Source organism: Cygnus olor, chromosome 3 (genome assembly GCF_009769625.2).
Source record: "Cygnus olor isolate bCygOlo1 chromosome 3, bCygOlo1.pri.v2, whole genome shotgun sequence".
Lineage (NCBI taxonomy): Eukaryota > Metazoa > Chordata > Aves > Anseriformes > Anatidae > Cygnus > Cygnus olor.
Genome location: NC_049171.1, coordinates 76997696 through 77012747, shown reverse-complemented (window position 1 = coordinate 77012747; position 15052 = coordinate 76997696). Strand labels below are relative to the sequence as shown.

Sequence of the window (15052 nt, the reverse complement as noted above, 5' to 3'; positions counted from 1 at the left end):
AGGCAGGGGAAAAGGAAGAGGGGGGTTCCCCATGAGAAATGGTGAACACGGTAAGTATTGCTACTGAGGTCGGTAGCAGAGGGGAATATTTCCAGCCATCCCGCGAAATCTCATTGCCAGAGTGCAACATGTTTTTCTGAGAAGTGCTATAACACTTTTTTTTTCCCTGTGTGCATGATTTGAGCCAGCTCACGGCCTGTCCCCCCTGCTCAAGGACACTGCCACTAAGGCAACCCAGGCCACAGCTCCGCAGGGGCCTACACTGGCCTTGCCTGACGGGGCAGGTGGTGTGCTTGGGGTTGTAGGGTGTTTTGGGTTGGTTGGTGGTCAGCACAGGAATCGTGGTTTCTAGTATGGTTAAGCTCGCAAGCCTGGGGTTAAAAGGGGCAAGCGAGGCCGCTTCTGTAGCTGTAGGGCTGAGCTGTACCCAAGCAGAGCACGGAAAGTGCGGTAACTTAAGTACCACACCTCTTCTGCTGCTGAGGTGAAGAAACGGGGTGGAAGGTTCATCCGTTTCAACAGATTGGAGGTCGAGGGAGTGAGCAGGCCTTCATCCAGCCTAGGGACACCCAGGGGAAGGTGTCTTCCCCGGTTGGAGTGAGCCCAAAGGCCTGGGGGATGGCAGGGAGCAAGGAAGGGGGGAGGCTCCCCCACAGCCAGCCCACAGCAGGGATGTGCAGCCCACCGCAACCTCCCGTTTCGGGAGCGTTCTCGCACACACACGAGTGGCCAATTTTATCCCTCGCAGTTTCCCACAAGCAAAATCGCGTCGGAAACGAGCCAGGGAGAAAACCCAAACAAACAAGTAGCGCAGGGGAGCGGGGGCGGCGGCGGGGGGGGGGGGTGGGGGCTCGCTTTCTCCTCGTGTGCCATCAGAAAAACACATATAGGGGCCACTTTGGGATTTGCCCGGGGAAGGGTTGGAGAGCAGCTGGCTGCGGTAATCTCATCGGGAGACAAAGGAATGCCCCGCCGGTCCTAGGATCACAGGTAAACACACAGCCATTGTCATGAAAATGAGGGGCTAGGATAGGGCTGGAGCAGATGATTTGCGATTTGAAAAAGGGGGCTGGGGGGGGGGGGGGGGAGGGAGGGAAGGCCCGGAGCTGCTTATCTATCATCTGGCCTCTCTGTGTGCCAGCTGAGCCACGCGACTGCCCTTTCTTATTCTAATCAGCACATGCCTTTGCAACTTTCGGCTAACCTACATGCGCAACTTGGTAATCCCCCTCCCCGCACACGGCAAGCGCGGCCCGGCGCCCCCGGGGGACCGCAGGCGGGGATCGGGGCCCGGGGGCGAGGGACTCAGCGCCCCAGGGGTGGGGGCACGGGCAGCACGGCGGGCACCGCGCCGAGCCCCGGCCGCCGGGGACGCGGCTCCCGGTTCCCCGGCCGGCCCCGGGGACACCTGACGGGGGGCTGCGGCGGAGGGGCTCCCGCATGCCTCCGGAGGGGCTAGGGGGCTAATTAAAATATTATGCACACTCGGCTACACATAGCTCCACACGTACGGCGGCGCACCGTTCGCCATATGCCCGCAGCCCCCCGGCCCGGGCGAGGGAGGCTCGCACGGCGGTGAATTCAGCGCCTCGCCCTCATTAGCAGCCCCCCCCCCCCACCTCCCCTACCCCCCCCTTTGGAAGTGACTTTTCCCATAATCTGGCTTGTTTGGAAATAGCGGCCGATGGGATGCTCTCGGCTTGCAAACCCTCGCCGTGGAGCGGGGGCATCGAGCGGGGGCCGGCGGCGGGACCCCCGGGCTGGGAGCCGCTCCCCGAGGGCAGAGCCGGGCTAAGCCGGGCCAAACCGAGCCGGGCCGGGCCGAGCCGGCGGTGGCGGGCAGCATCGCGGGGGGAGCGCGATGCGGAGACACGCGGTTGGGAGCGAAAAAGCGCCATTTGGTTAGGAGCAGATGGCTGGCTAGGGGGCTGATCGCGTCTAAAGGCGTGTCATCCCCCTTCAGCGAGAATCCCTAAGGGCTCCCCTTGTCTTCAAAATCAATGAAAATTAAAGTGCAGAGAATGGATGAATAGTTAGACCTCGAGTCCCTCCTTTGTTCGCCTCAGCTACTGGTGGGCAGGAGTTAAACTACAACAGCCTCCTATAGAAACACTTAAGTTAAACAGTCTCCCCGTTAGCCCGGCATCTGAAAGAGAGAGGGAGAGGGGGGAAAAAAGCAGAAAAAGGAGCTTTCTGCTTGATTTCCCCAATACAGAATCGCGTGGCATAAATTAAGCCGGAGAAGAATGAGCGCCGTGGGCAGGATCCTGCCGGCTCTCACGGCGCCTTTCAGTCACGCTCAGCAGCGGTAATCGAGAAATCTGTGCCACGTCAATTTAACAAATACCCGGTACCGAAGGGGGGTTGTTAAGGATTTGGGGGCAAGTTTTTTTTTTTTTTTTCGGGGCTTTTTTTTTTTTTTCGCTAGGTTAAAGCCCTCGCGCGTGTAACTTTTTATTTCCACTTTTTTAAGCAAGGGGATACTACTGGACCAACTTTCTACCTCTCGTTGATTAAAAGATCCCTGGTGGTACACCACGTCTCACCGACGTGTCACCTCCAAATTTCAAGAGATGTTCCCCCCCCAATCCACTTGCTTAGTGGGACGATCTGCTTTTTTTTTTTTTCTTTTCCTTTTTTCTTTTTTTTTTTTTTTTTCTTTCCCTCCCCACTCTCTCCCTTTCCTGGGGATAACCCTGCAGGCAAGTTCGCGAAGCAGCGGCGAAGCCACTCGAAAAGATGTTGACGCTAGGTGGCAAAAGTAATTTACGGTTCGTGCCGCCGGGGCTGCCGGGTGCGCGGCGCCCAGGAGCCCGCCCGCTGCCCGCTGCCCCCTGCCCGCTTCGGGGGCCGCTTTCCCGGTTTCGCCCCCGGTCCCCGGACGAAAGCATCTTCCCCTCTGCCTGCCCAGAGCCTCGGCACGGCGCTGCCCGGCCGCGGGTGCGGGGGAAAAGCAAACATTCCTGCACATTTCAGCTTTCTCTGGAGGGTCGGGGGCGGGGAGGGGAGGGGAGGGGGAAGAGCCTTCTCCTCGTCTACCTGCGTGCAGAGGGCTCCTTGGGCCCCGACTGGGTTTAAGGGAGGTAGAGAGGCTGGCTGCTTGATAAAGTACCTGCCTAGGTTTGGGGTGGGTGTCGCAAACGCCCCGCAGATGAACGTGGGCAGCCGCAGTCCTGGAGCAGTCAAGAAGAGCTGGGCTGAATGAACTCATTAGTGATTTTCTTTTAATTGGTATTACCCAGTGCTTTTACTTTAAGAAGTCTTTAAGATTTTTTTTTTTTTCCTAGCGCATTGTAAGATAATTTGTGATCAAGACATCTGCTTCAATGAAAGTCACATTTTGCCATGCAAATGCACGTTTCAGCCCAATAAAGTCGCCATAATAAGGCTTTTAGCACGGCATACCTACAGTGAGGTTATTGTAGCCAAATCCTCTCCTTTCGCACACAAGCTTAATCTGTGCTGAAATGATCTGTTACAATTAAAATGACATTTACAGAGACAGTTACACCTTGCATCCTAATGAATCCGCCTGCGCCTACCGAAGGTGTTTAACAGAAGGCCCTAACAAAGTGGAAAACCTCGCTTCGAGTGACATGCCAGAGTCGCCCTCAAACTTTTATCCCCCGCTTCCATCCGTCATTAAGAAGCTGCTCAAAGGGTAATCATCTCTGCTCCTCTTTCACCGCCCCAGTAAACTCCTTTTCGATGTTTTTAAGGTCAAAACAAAAGTTCTAGTGTCTGATGGATATGTAAAAAAATAATAAGGTGACGGTTGGTGTGTAAAGTCTTTTTTTTTTTTTTTTTTTTTTTTTTTTACGGAGGGGGGAAGTGCTGGAAGGGATTTCTTTAAAAAATGTGCGGACATTGTTGTAGAGGCAGTAGCGTGCGCCGAGGGGAGCTCTTTCTCTCCCTCGCATTGTGCAGGGAGCAGGTGCTGTCTACATTACCATACAGCTGAGAGCACAAAGAGCTAACTGATTCAGCCCTCACACAATAACAAACGGCCTTAATGACAGCCACGCGAACGACACACACCAAACTCACTTTTTACTAAGCTGAAGCAGGAAAAAAAAAAAAAAAAGAGAGAGAGAGAGAGAGGGAAAGAGGTTGCTGGTGATGATGATAATAATCATACAGGGGTGTAGGACCCGGCAGGAGCGGGGAGCTCTTTCCGCCAGCGGTGGTCGTGGGGACGGGACCAGCAGCGCCCCGCTCCCGGGACCCCCCCGGGGACGGCGGGCAGCGGGCTCCGCCGGGCCCCCCGGACCCCTGAAGCCCCCCGGGCCCGTGCGGGCGGGACGGGTGCTGCGAGCGGAGGCCGGGGCAGGGCGAGCCGGGGCTGGGTTCGCTCGCATCCCTCCCCCGCTCCCAATTATCCCGCTTATACCGGGGGCAATGCGGTGTGAGTTTAAAGGGATCGGATTTCCCTCGCTGCCGCCCGCCTCCCCCGTTCCCTTTAAAGCCCCTCGGAAGGGGGCACGGTCGCCGGGCGACTTTCGGGGGGCACGGCGGCGCTGCCCGCGGCCCCGGGGGCTCGTTCTCCCGGTGCGGAGGGGGTGCTGCCCTCTGCCCGGAGCAGGAGGGGGATTCTCGCGGTTACCAAATTTGCAGGAATGTAAATGAGCACGTTTTGTGAGCGCGGAGGGGAGAGGGGGAGGAGGGTTGCACATTTTACAGCTCACTGACCATTTGGCGATCCATTGAGAGGAGGGTTTGGAAAAGTGGCTCCTTTGTGACAGCTCTAGCCAGATTGGGGGGCTGCTCATTTGCATCTCATTAGGCATGCAGGCGGCCGGCGGGATATAAGGGAGGCAGGCGCCCAAGGAGAGGCAGATCCTTAGCGCTTCACCCTCGGAGAGAGCCGCCGAGCCGCGGCGCAGAGCAGGCACCCCCTGCCCCCCCGCAGGAGCACCCCCGGACACTGCTGCTGCTGCTGCCGCCGTCGAGACACGAGCTTGTTGTAGTTGGCCGGGATTCCTCTAAAAAACAAAAGGAAGCCCACGACGACGAACGAGAGCTTCGCTTCTTTCGCCCAAAAAAAAAAAAAAAAAAGAATAATAATAAAAAAAAAAAAAGTGGGGGGGGAAATCAAGGCTCCGACGTGACCCGCAAGCCGCCGCTGCCGCTCGCCGCCTCCCAGCCCCGACGTGCGCAGGGCGAGCGCAGCCGCGCAGAGCCGCTCCCGCACCGCGCCGCACCGGGAACTACCGCGCCGCCGCCTCGTCCGCCGCCGCCTCGGCAGGGATTTCCAGAGCGCCGACTTTTTTCTTTCCTTTTTTTTTTTTTTTTTTTTTTAAATCTTCCTCGGCAAGCCTTTTCTCTGCCTCTGTTGGGAATTAAGTTGCTTTTTTTTTTTTGATTTTTGACATTTTAATTTTTTTTCCTGGCGAAAAGGAGGAGCACCGTGGATTGGGAAAGAAAGAGAGTTTAGCAGATCAATCGTAAACTTTTTTTTTTCCTTCTTTTTTCTGTTTTTGCCATCCGAAAGAGCTGTCAGTCGGCGACAGGCTACACCCAGAGGTGTCAGCAGAGGGGGAAAAAAAAAAGTCAGAGCCGCTCCTGAAAGAAGGAGACCGTGACAGTAACTCTTCCAGCTTCGCTGGGGCGAGCGGCTTTGGCCGCTTCGTGATTATTTCTTTTAATTTCCCCCGAGAGACACTTTCCCCTTTCCCCCCCGCAGACGAGACAAGGGGGAGGAACGCGAGGGCACCAGAGCTGCCCCTCCAACATGGGAGGTCGGTTCCTGCTGGCGCTCGTCCTCCTCTCGGTGCTGCCCTGCCGCCGCCAGGTACGTGAGGGGGGACGGGGGGACGGGGGGACGGGGGGACGGGGACCCGGACGCCCCCTCGGGGGTCCCAGCGGCGGCCGGGGGGGGGGGGGCAGCGGGCAGGGGGGGCAGCCGTCGGGGCATGGGGCCGCTCTGCGGGCTGACGGCCCCTGTCCCCGTCCCCGTCAGGTGTCCGGCTCCGGGGTGTTCGAGCTGAAGCTGCAGGAGTTCGTCAACAAGAAGGGGCTCCTCAGCAACCGCAACTGCTGCCGGGGGGGCGGCCCCGGCGGCGCCGGGCTGCAGCAGTGCGACTGCAAGACCTTCTTCCGCGTCTGCCTCAAGCACTACCAGGCCAGCGTGTCCCCCGAGCCGCCCTGCACCTACGGCAGCGCCATCACCCCCGTGCTCGGCGCCAACTCCTTCAGCGTCCCCGACGGGGCGGGCGGCGCCGACCCCGCCTTCAGCAACCCCATCCGCTTCCCCTTCGGCTTCACCTGGCCCGTAAGTGAGGGGGGACGAGGGGGGGTGGCAGGGAGGGCGACCCCGGGGTGGGGGCCGGTGGTGCTGCCCCCCGGCCCCGGCCGTGCTCACGCCGTCGCGGCGGGTTGTCTCTGCCCCTTGTCTCCGCAGGGCACCTTCTCGCTCATCATCGAGGCTCTCCACACGGACTCGCCCGACGACCTCACCACAGGTACCCGGCCCCCCACAGACCGCTCCCCAGAGCCACCCCCCCTGCCAGGGAGGCACGCAGCCCCCCTCGCCCCGTCTCCGCGGTCCCCATCCCACCAGACACCCCCCTGTGAGCATCCCCCTGTCTGCTCCGGGCACCCTGATCACGCTTCTCCTCTCTACGCAGAAAACCCCGAGCGCCTCATCAGCCGCCTGGCCACGCAGAGGCACTTGGCGGTGGGCGAGGAGTGGTCCCAGGACCTGCACAGCAGCGGCCGCACTGACCTCAAGTACTCGTATCGCTTCGTCTGTGACGAGCACTACTATGGAGAAGGCTGCTCTGTCTTCTGCCGCCCCCGGGACGATGCCTTCGGTCACTTCACTTGCGGAGAGCGTGGCGAGAAAGTCTGCAACCCGGGCTGGAAGGGCCAGTACTGCACTGAGCGTGAGTGTCCACCTTCGTGTCTCACTGGGTGCGGCCGTGTCCCCTGAGCTCCCTGGGAGGTGTTTCCCTGACATCAGGCCCCATGGGAGAGGGGGAACCGAGCCGGAGCGCGTGGAGGGCCGGTGCAGTGTGCAGGCTTTACTGGTGTGGGGGACAGGGGTCCTCAGCCTTACCACAGAAATTTAACTCAGGCAGCTCCATCTCGAGCTAATAAAATGTTAGTGCCAACATCACACTCTTGCTTGTTCACTGTAGTTGTCAAATCTGGTGGCAGAATGTTCAGCAGTTGCTTGAGGATGTATTAAAATGCATCAGGAGTCCTTTTTACACCTAGCCACCCCTTCAGCCTTGGTACATTGATATCATCGTTATGGGGTACGTGGCTCCAGGAAAGGAAGTTAGGCCTTGGCAACATCCGTGTGGCAGGCCTAATGGTAGGCTTGTTGCTGTCTGATGTCTTGCCACCTTGTCTTGAAAAAAGTAGTGGGAGAGCCAAGATATGCCCTGTGGCCTGGAGGCTGCACATTTCTCATTTGGGGTACTCACACGTGGCCACTGACAGAGACTTTTGCACCTGGAGCCACAGGTCAGCTTCTTCCCCACTGCTCTCCTGTGACATTGCTGTGTTCATTGCTACTGACAGAACAGGACACGGGATGTAAGTTTTAAAGTGAGCCTGATCCTGAAACTGTTCAGGAATGTGGTGTACTGATGTAGCAGGAAAAGCTGGGCTAGTAAGTAGATCACAGAGAGGACAGATAGCCGGAGATGTCAGGTACCACCGGTTTTTATGAGATTACCCCCCTTTGTAGACACATAGCAGCATACAGGCAAACATACACGCAGAGCTCCTGCTGCGTTGTGTGATGGCATTCTCTGTTTGTGTGTACACATACGTCTGAAGTACACTGGCAGATGATGCACTGAGTGCTCCCAGTCATCAGAGGGCCAGGTGGGCTGAGAGGAAGCAGCTATATTCTGTAAAGCAGCCTCTCTTCTTTATTTTTTTCAAAGCCCACCTACACTGTGGTCTCAGCTGAGCTGCTATTGAATGATCTCAGACTGATTATTCACACCGTCAGTGGCTGCTAAGATGCTTTTAACAGTTCATGGTACGATGTTGCACAATAAACAGCAGGCAAAGGGGCTTGCATTTCCTTTGATAGCGTTTTAAATAGGATCTACAACCTTTTCCGTGATCAAAAGTGCCTATCCCGGTTATGTCAAGGGCTGGGGAAAAAGGAAGCATTTTGATAATGAGCTCTTTCGGGGCTGTCAGCACTTTTGGACGCCTGTGCACTGCCGCTCTTCCCCCAGCAAAGCAGAACGCTGTCCATCTTTCTCGACTCGTTGTGCGTGCTGCTCTGCTTTCTGTCTCAGAAAACACAGCGCACAGCAGCAGCGCAAACCCGCTAGGCGCTGGAGCTGTGTTTATGTGTGCATGCAAAAAGAATGTTTTCCTGTTAGCAAGCCGAGTTCCCAGTGGCAGATTGCTTCCCGTCTACTTGCCCTCGGCTCCATTCTTTCCAACTTTGAGGCGATCCGATTATCAGCACTGATTCTTTCTCCCCTCCACCCCCCTTCCCCTCGCATGCCATTGTCTCTGGCTGGCTTTGTTGAATTAAAACTTTGCAGTGCCTGCTTAATGAGTTCCATAACCAGGCAAAGTAATGAGCAGAAGTCCCTTTTTCCCTCCCCTCATCCTCCCTCCCGCTGGCCCGCTTACCTCTTTACCATGCCCGGACCCACCCGCCCCTGCTCCGAGCGGGGCGGGGAGTGGGGGGAGGAGGGAGGAAGAACTTTAGACTTATTTATTTGAATAAGAAAAAAAGTTTTTGCAGCGAAATCACGCGCGTGCCATAGATTAGCTGTGGGCAGGGATAGGCTGCCCGGCCGCCGGCACCGGCCCCATTGGCTCCGGGGCCGGGGGTATTGTTGCAGTGGGGCAGCTGCTGGGAGAGAATAGACAATAGAGCAGCTGTCTTGCACTGGCACCCTGCACACCAGCTGTCCACTCTTATCTACACACACACTTTCGGGGGATATTAAGAGGTGGAGCTGTGTGCATAGAATTGGAAAAAAGGACTTCTGACCCTCGCTGGGAAGGGAAGGGGGGCGAGGGGCTGTGGGGAAGGCAGCAATTGTGAGCCCTCTTTTGTCTGTGTGCAACTGTATTAAGAAGAATGCTCATCCCTGGCGATAAGTAAAGTGCCCAGCTACCAGGCGAGATCAATACTCCTGCAGGCTCCAGAGATTAACTCAGCTGCTATTAACTGCCTGGACCTAGCAAAAGGGGCTGGCTCCCCACCCACAAGGTGCTCTCAGGAGGGGACTTTGAAAAGGGAGGCGTTCGGCCCTGGAGCTTATGCCTCTCCCTCCTTGGTCTGTTTACAGCGATTTGTTTGCCTGGATGTGACGAGCAGCATGGCTTTTGCGACAAACCTGGGGAATGCAAGTAAGTTTTCCACTACCCCCCCCCCTTCTTTGTCTTTAACTTCAATGCTCTGGTGCTAAACAAGCCATCAGTCCTTCGAGGGTCAGTTTAAATGCCTTTCTTCATATTAGATGGTAATTCGAGAAATCCAGGTGATGCCAGATCAAAGTATTAAACTGCAAGTCAAACATCAGTGCCATTAATATTAACCTAACGAGTTTACAGTGCTGTGTGTAAGGTTTAGCTGTTTGTTATTAGAGTAAACAAATTAACTACCTGCAACTGTGGCTCTGTCTAAGGAAGTAGAAGAAATAGCTGGGACTGATGAAAGCTGATGCTACGGTTGGACTCGGTGACTTTCTCAGACGAAGGATCACTGAAGGCTTTTAGGAAACTTGATCCCTGGCATCAGTGTGTTTGCAGAGTTTGCTATAGGGTTTCCAAATGTGAGAAGTTGAAATCTGACAAGACTTTGTTGTCAAAATTTTTTTTTTTTTTTTTTTTTTCCAGATGCAGAGTGGGTTGGCAGGGACGATATTGTGATGAGTGCATCCGATACCCAGGCTGCCTTCATGGTACCTGTCAGCAGCCATGGCAGTGCAACTGCCAGGAAGGCTGGGGTGGCCTTTTCTGCAACCAGGGTAAGTTCTCAGTCATTGCCTGAGGATCTGTCTTAAAATGCAGAAAGAAGGCTGCTATTTCTAGCTCATCTGTGCTAGCCTAACCTTGCAAAGGAGCAAGTATCTTGACAGATTTCTCTCTCTTTTTTTTTTTTTTTTCAATGTTTTACAGACCTGAACTACTGCACCCACCACAAGCCGTGCAAGAATGGTGCCACATGCACGAACACTGGTCAAGGGAGCTACACTTGTTCTTGCCGGCCTGGGTACACAGGCTCCAACTGCGAGATTGAAATCAATGAATGTGATGCCAACCCTTGCAAGAACGGTGGAAGCTGCACTGTAAGTCTCAGTCACTTGTGCAGTATGAAACCCCAAGGGGCAAGTTAATGTCAGTTCTACTGATTTTCAGAATCCATTTCTGGATCTCAAAGCAACTTCAGGTAAATATTTTGAACATTTCTTGTGTCTTTCCCCCAGGATCTCGAGAACAGCTATTCTTGTACCTGCCCACCGGGCTTCTATGGTAAAAACTGCGAGCTGAGCGCCATGACCTGTGCTGATGGACCGTGCTTCAACGGTGGGCGATGCACCGACAACCCCGATGGGGGATACAGCTGCCGCTGCCCACTGGGTTATTCTGGGTTCAACTGTGAAAAGAAAATTGATTACTGCAGTTCCAGCCCTTGTGCTAATGGTAAGGCCAAATACACTACAGTGACCTTCTGAAAGGAGAACAACCAGTTGCTTTGGCTACTGATCTGGAGTTCATTATAAAGCCCAGTGATAAACCATGGGCTATGGCATGTCAATGGTTGACTTGCTGGAGGAAGTGTGCTTAAAAGTAATGGTATGGCATGGGTCACTGCTACAGATAATGTTTTCTTAAGGGGTCACTGTGGCGGGGTAACTTTGCCTGAAGCTTCATGCATAAAACTGTGGAGGATTATGCTTCTAAATGGTTTATAGACACTCTTTGGGATCTATGGATACGAAATGCCATACTAATACTAAGTATTATTATTACTTATAATCTGGCAATAGTAATCTTCCTGCTTTGACTAACATAGTGAAGATTTTCTTTAATGCAGTCCTCCTTATTCAGTGCCACTTTACCTCTGTAATGTGAGATTGTGGTGTGAACCTGATATGGACTATCTTCATTGTCCCAGCTAAGTGAAATGTCAAAAACGGAATAGAATGGTGAATAAAAAATAGATCCGATTAAGAAATACCTTCCTTTAAAAAAATACATACTTTTATGGTGGCTCAGACTTGGCAAAGATGGGGCTAACCTCTCTAAAGGGAAGATTTTCTCAGCTGTGGCTTGTGGCGATGACCCTGAGAGCAGCACTCAGGGCACACTGCGGGGAGGGTGTGACTGCAGCCCACTCAGACTTTGTGCCCTTAATGCCTTGCAGGAGCCCAGTGTGTTGATCTGGGGAACTCGTACATATGCCAGTGCCAGGCTGGCTTCACTGGGAGACACTGTGATGACAACGTGGACGACTGCGCTTCCTTTCCCTGCGTCAATGGAGGGACCTGCCAGGACGGGGTCAATGACTATTCCTGCACCTGCCCCCCCGGATACAACGGGAAGAACTGCAGCACCCCAGTGAGCAGATGCGAGCACAACCCCTGCCACAACGGGGCCACCTGCCACGAGAGAAGCAACCGCTACGTGTGTGAGTGTGCTCGGGGCTACGGCGGGCTCAACTGCCAGTTCTTACTCCCCGAGCCGCCTCAGGGACCAGTGATCGTTGACTTCACCGAGAAGTACACGGAGGGCCAGAATGGCCAGTTCCCCTGGATCGCAGTGTGTGCCGGGATTATTCTGGTCCTCATGCTGCTGCTGGGGTGCGCCGCCGTGGTCGTCTGCATCAGGCTTAAGGTGCAGAAGAGGCACCACCAGCAGGACGCCTGCAGGAGCGAAACAGAGACCATGAACAACCTGGCGAACTGCCAGCGTGAGAAGGACATTTCCATAAGTGTCATTGGTGCCACTCAGATTAAAAACACAAATAAGAAAGTAGACTTTCACAGTGATAACTCTGATAAAAATGGCTACAAAGTTAGATACCCATCTGTGGATTACAATTTGGTGCATGAACTCAAGAATGAGGACTCTGTTAAAGAGGAGCATGGCAAATGTGAAGCCAAGTGTGAAACGTATGATTCAGAGGCAGAGGAGAAAAGTGCAGTACAGCTAAAAAGGTATCGTTCATACTCGAGTGCTGGGGGTGGCTTTACTCTGGAGGGTGCGTGTCTTAGAGGTAGCGTTAAGCAACAGCCATCTGACCTATGTTGTCTGTCTTTGTCTTCAGTAGTGATACTTCTGAAAGAAAACGGCCAGATTCAGTATATTCCACTTCAAAGGACACAAAGTACCAGTCGGTGTACGTCATATCAGAAGAGAAAGATGAGTGCATCATAGCAACTGAGGTTAGTATCCCACCTGGCAGTTGGACAAGACTTGGTGCGCAATCCCCATCCAATGGAGGTCGGGGCAACCAAGCTGTTCTCTGTGCGGCTACAGTGATTTGAACCTGTTGAAGTCTGGCCGCCTTGAGTTTATGGTGCTGCAGATGTTGTAAAAACTTGCTCTGGATTAAGATAAGTCCAGTGGGTGTTAGAGGGACAGTGACATTTGCAGGCAAGGGTACAGCTATAGTGTGGTTGTGGTCTACTGACTCACCCCTTCGTATACTTCATGCGGAGCCTGTTCTTGCTTGGCATGAAGATGAAGTCCTGAACCTCTGCAGCCTTACTGTCCTCTTCTTACTGTTTATTAACCTCTTCTGGTCTATGTTTGTGTTTTCTCCCAACAGGTGTAAAACAGACGTGATATGGCAAAGATGTTGTTCAAAACAATTTCAAAGGAGACGTGCCCCAATGAATGCTGCTGAAAGAGGAATGGGAGATAGATTCCTTCACTGACTGCTGCTGAGAAACTAAATTCAGGCTTGAGCTGGTTCTCTACTGAAGTTAGCAAAGTGACTGCAAAATAAAGAAACAAGATGGACACCAGGCAAGGGTCTGTGTTCAAGGATTACTGTTGCACTGCCTTTTATGAATTTTATCATTGCACTATGGTCAGTTGCTTTTCTATATATATTTAAATGAATGGACTTAATTACTACATAAGAAGCATGCACTGCCTGAAGTGTATATTTTGGATTCTTATGAGCCAGTCTTTTCTTGAATTAGAGACACAAACACTGCCTTTATTGTCTTTTTTGATACTAAAATGTGTTTTTACTAGGTGAGAAAAAGTGTGTTATTTTTCTGAATCTGTAAAAATATTTTCATGATAATTGTAAAGCTTGAGTATTTTGTGATGTCCATTTTTTTATAATTTAAATTTTTTGGTAAATATGTACAAAGGCACTTCGGGTCTATGTGACTATATTTTTTTGTATATAAATGTATTTATGGAATATTGTGCAAATGTTATTTGAGTTTTTTTTACCGTTTTGTTAATGAAGAAATTCATTTTTAAAATATTTTTCCAAAATAAATATTATTAATGATAACTGAAGTCCTATGTTTGTTTCATAACTGATGATGAACTGGACTGAACCTTGCGACCAGATATCTGACAGGTTTCTGAAGACTCATGGGGAGACGGGGCAGGACCGATATCTATCACAAAGTGTGGGGAACAACTTGTTCTATGTAGACCCTTCTTTCCCCTCCTGACTTCCTGAACTGTTGACCCCATTGTCATGCTCACCCTTATCCCAAAGGCAAATGTCTGTCAAAACTTTGAGTAATGTTTGCTCAGTCCTGTTGGGTTGTGTATATATAAACACATACGGCATCACTTCCCAAGGAAGAGCCATGCAGATGCGCTCTGTTGCAATACAAGCACAGGGCTTGTCCTGACTCCGCTCTTCATTTCTTGCAACCTCAAACACTTGCCCGGAGTCATGGGGAGTTTGGGACACCAAGGGCATGCCTTGGCCCTGGTCCTTGGTCCAGGGCATGCTCCTGGTACCCACCCATGGGACTTGAGCTCCCCCAGTCATACCAACCTTGGGCTGGCCCTTCCCTCCCCAGGAAAAGGGGGCACTGAGTTGACTGATGGCCACAACTCTCCTGACTGTGATATCTGCGTAAAGTACCAGTTGTGTCTTTAGTTTCAGCTCTGCCCTTGGTGCCTGCTACCATCATCATACTGGGGCAGTGTGTGACCCCATCCCCTGGCTTGGCCTCAAATTCCTAGGCTGTTTAGTTTGCCCTAACTAACTCTCCTTTGGGTTGTGCTTGTTAGTTAGCAGAGACCCTTTGGAAACATGCAAAGTGTTCTTCCATCTCAAGAAAAAGAAGGACAATCTAGGAAATAATTTCTTTTTTGACCCATTAAAGCCAATCCCACCCCAATTGTTGTGGGCCACCTCTCACATCCTCTGGGAGCTGATGAAAATAGTACGCTCCCATTCACTTCAGTGGAGGTGGATGTGGATGCTATCCTAAATGCAAAGGATGGGATAGCACGTGTAATCAAGCAATAATGGCAACTGGTGATCTGTATCTAAATTCTATATGTGGTCACCTTATTTTAGTGTACAGGAATGTGAGAACAGCTAGAACTGTACTTCTGTGTGGGGTCGGTAGAAAACACACTGACTGCAGGGGCTTGTCCATCTATAGGGTCATCTCACTAAGCCAATCGTTAGACAAGATCACAGAATCACAGAATCGTCTAGGTTGGAAGAGACCTCCAAGATCACCTAGCCCAACCTCTGACCTAACACTAACAAGTCCTCCACTAAACCATATCACTAAGTTCAACATCTAAACTTCTCTTAAAGACCTCCAGGGATGGTGACTCCACCACTTCCCTGGGCAGCCCGTTCCAGTGCCTAACAACCCTTTCAGTAACGAAATTCTTCCTAATATCCAACCTAAACCTCCCCTGGTGCAACTTTAGCCCATTCCCCCTCATCCTGTCACCAGCCACATGGGAGAATAGACCAACCCCTACCTCGCTACAGCCTCCTTTAAGGTACCTATAGAGAGAGAAGGTACCTATAGAGATCTACCAACTCACTTCCCACGAAGTGACCCAATAGGGTATATATCCTCTTCATTTATCCCCAAATGTCTTTTTA

General features: G+C 52.6%; 2 protein-coding genes across 3 annotated transcripts in view; one reads left to right on the top strand and one right to left on the bottom strand.

Moving 5' to 3' along the window:
• Positions 1 to 5269, bottom strand: part of FAM120B (family with sequence similarity 120B) — a 61187-nt gene extending 55918 nt beyond the window's left edge. Inside the window, exon 1 of the mRNA XM_040551875.1 lies at positions 4690 to 5269. The gene's annotated coding sequence lies outside the window, so the exon portion shown is untranslated. The remainder of the gene's footprint in view (positions 1 to 4689) is intronic.
• A 59-nt stretch (positions 5270 to 5328) lies between these two features.
• On the top strand, positions 5329 to 13471 carry DLL1 (delta like canonical Notch ligand 1). 2 transcript variants are annotated; one of them, XM_040551873.1, is made up of 11 exons: positions 5329 to 5791; positions 5960 to 6271; positions 6401 to 6461; positions 6627 to 6884; positions 9279 to 9339; positions 9829 to 9959; positions 10111 to 10280; positions 10419 to 10635; positions 11360 to 12152; positions 12266 to 12380; positions 12767 to 13471. In XM_040551873.1, the coding sequence occupies exons 1-11, from the start codon at positions 5732 to 5734 to the stop codon at positions 12770 to 12772; spliced, it is 2184 nt and encodes a 727-aa protein (XP_040407807.1). In that variant the 5' UTR covers positions 5329 to 5731; the 3' UTR covers positions 12773 to 13471. The 2 variants fall into 2 exon arrangements, with proteins under 2 accessions (XP_040407807.1, XP_040407806.1); XM_040551872.1 differs by having other exon boundaries at positions 12263 to 12380.
• The last annotated feature ends 1581 nt before the right edge of the window (positions 13472 to 15052 follow it).

Excerpts from the sequence above, each read along its gene's own strand:
- DLL1 (XM_040551872.1), top strand. The coding sequence starts at position 5,732 with ATGGGAGGTCGGTTCCTGCTGGCGCTCGTCCTCCTCTCGGTGCTGCCC. Across the intron at positions 6,272-6,400 it reads CCTTCGGCTTCACCTGGCCC|GGCACCTTCTCGCTCATCAT; the intron begins GTAAGTGAGGGG and ends TTGTCTCCGCAG. Across the intron at positions 12,153-12,262 it reads AGTGCAGTACAGCTAAAAAG|TAGTGATACTTCTGAAAGAA; the intron begins GTATCGTTCATA and ends CTTTGTCTTCAG.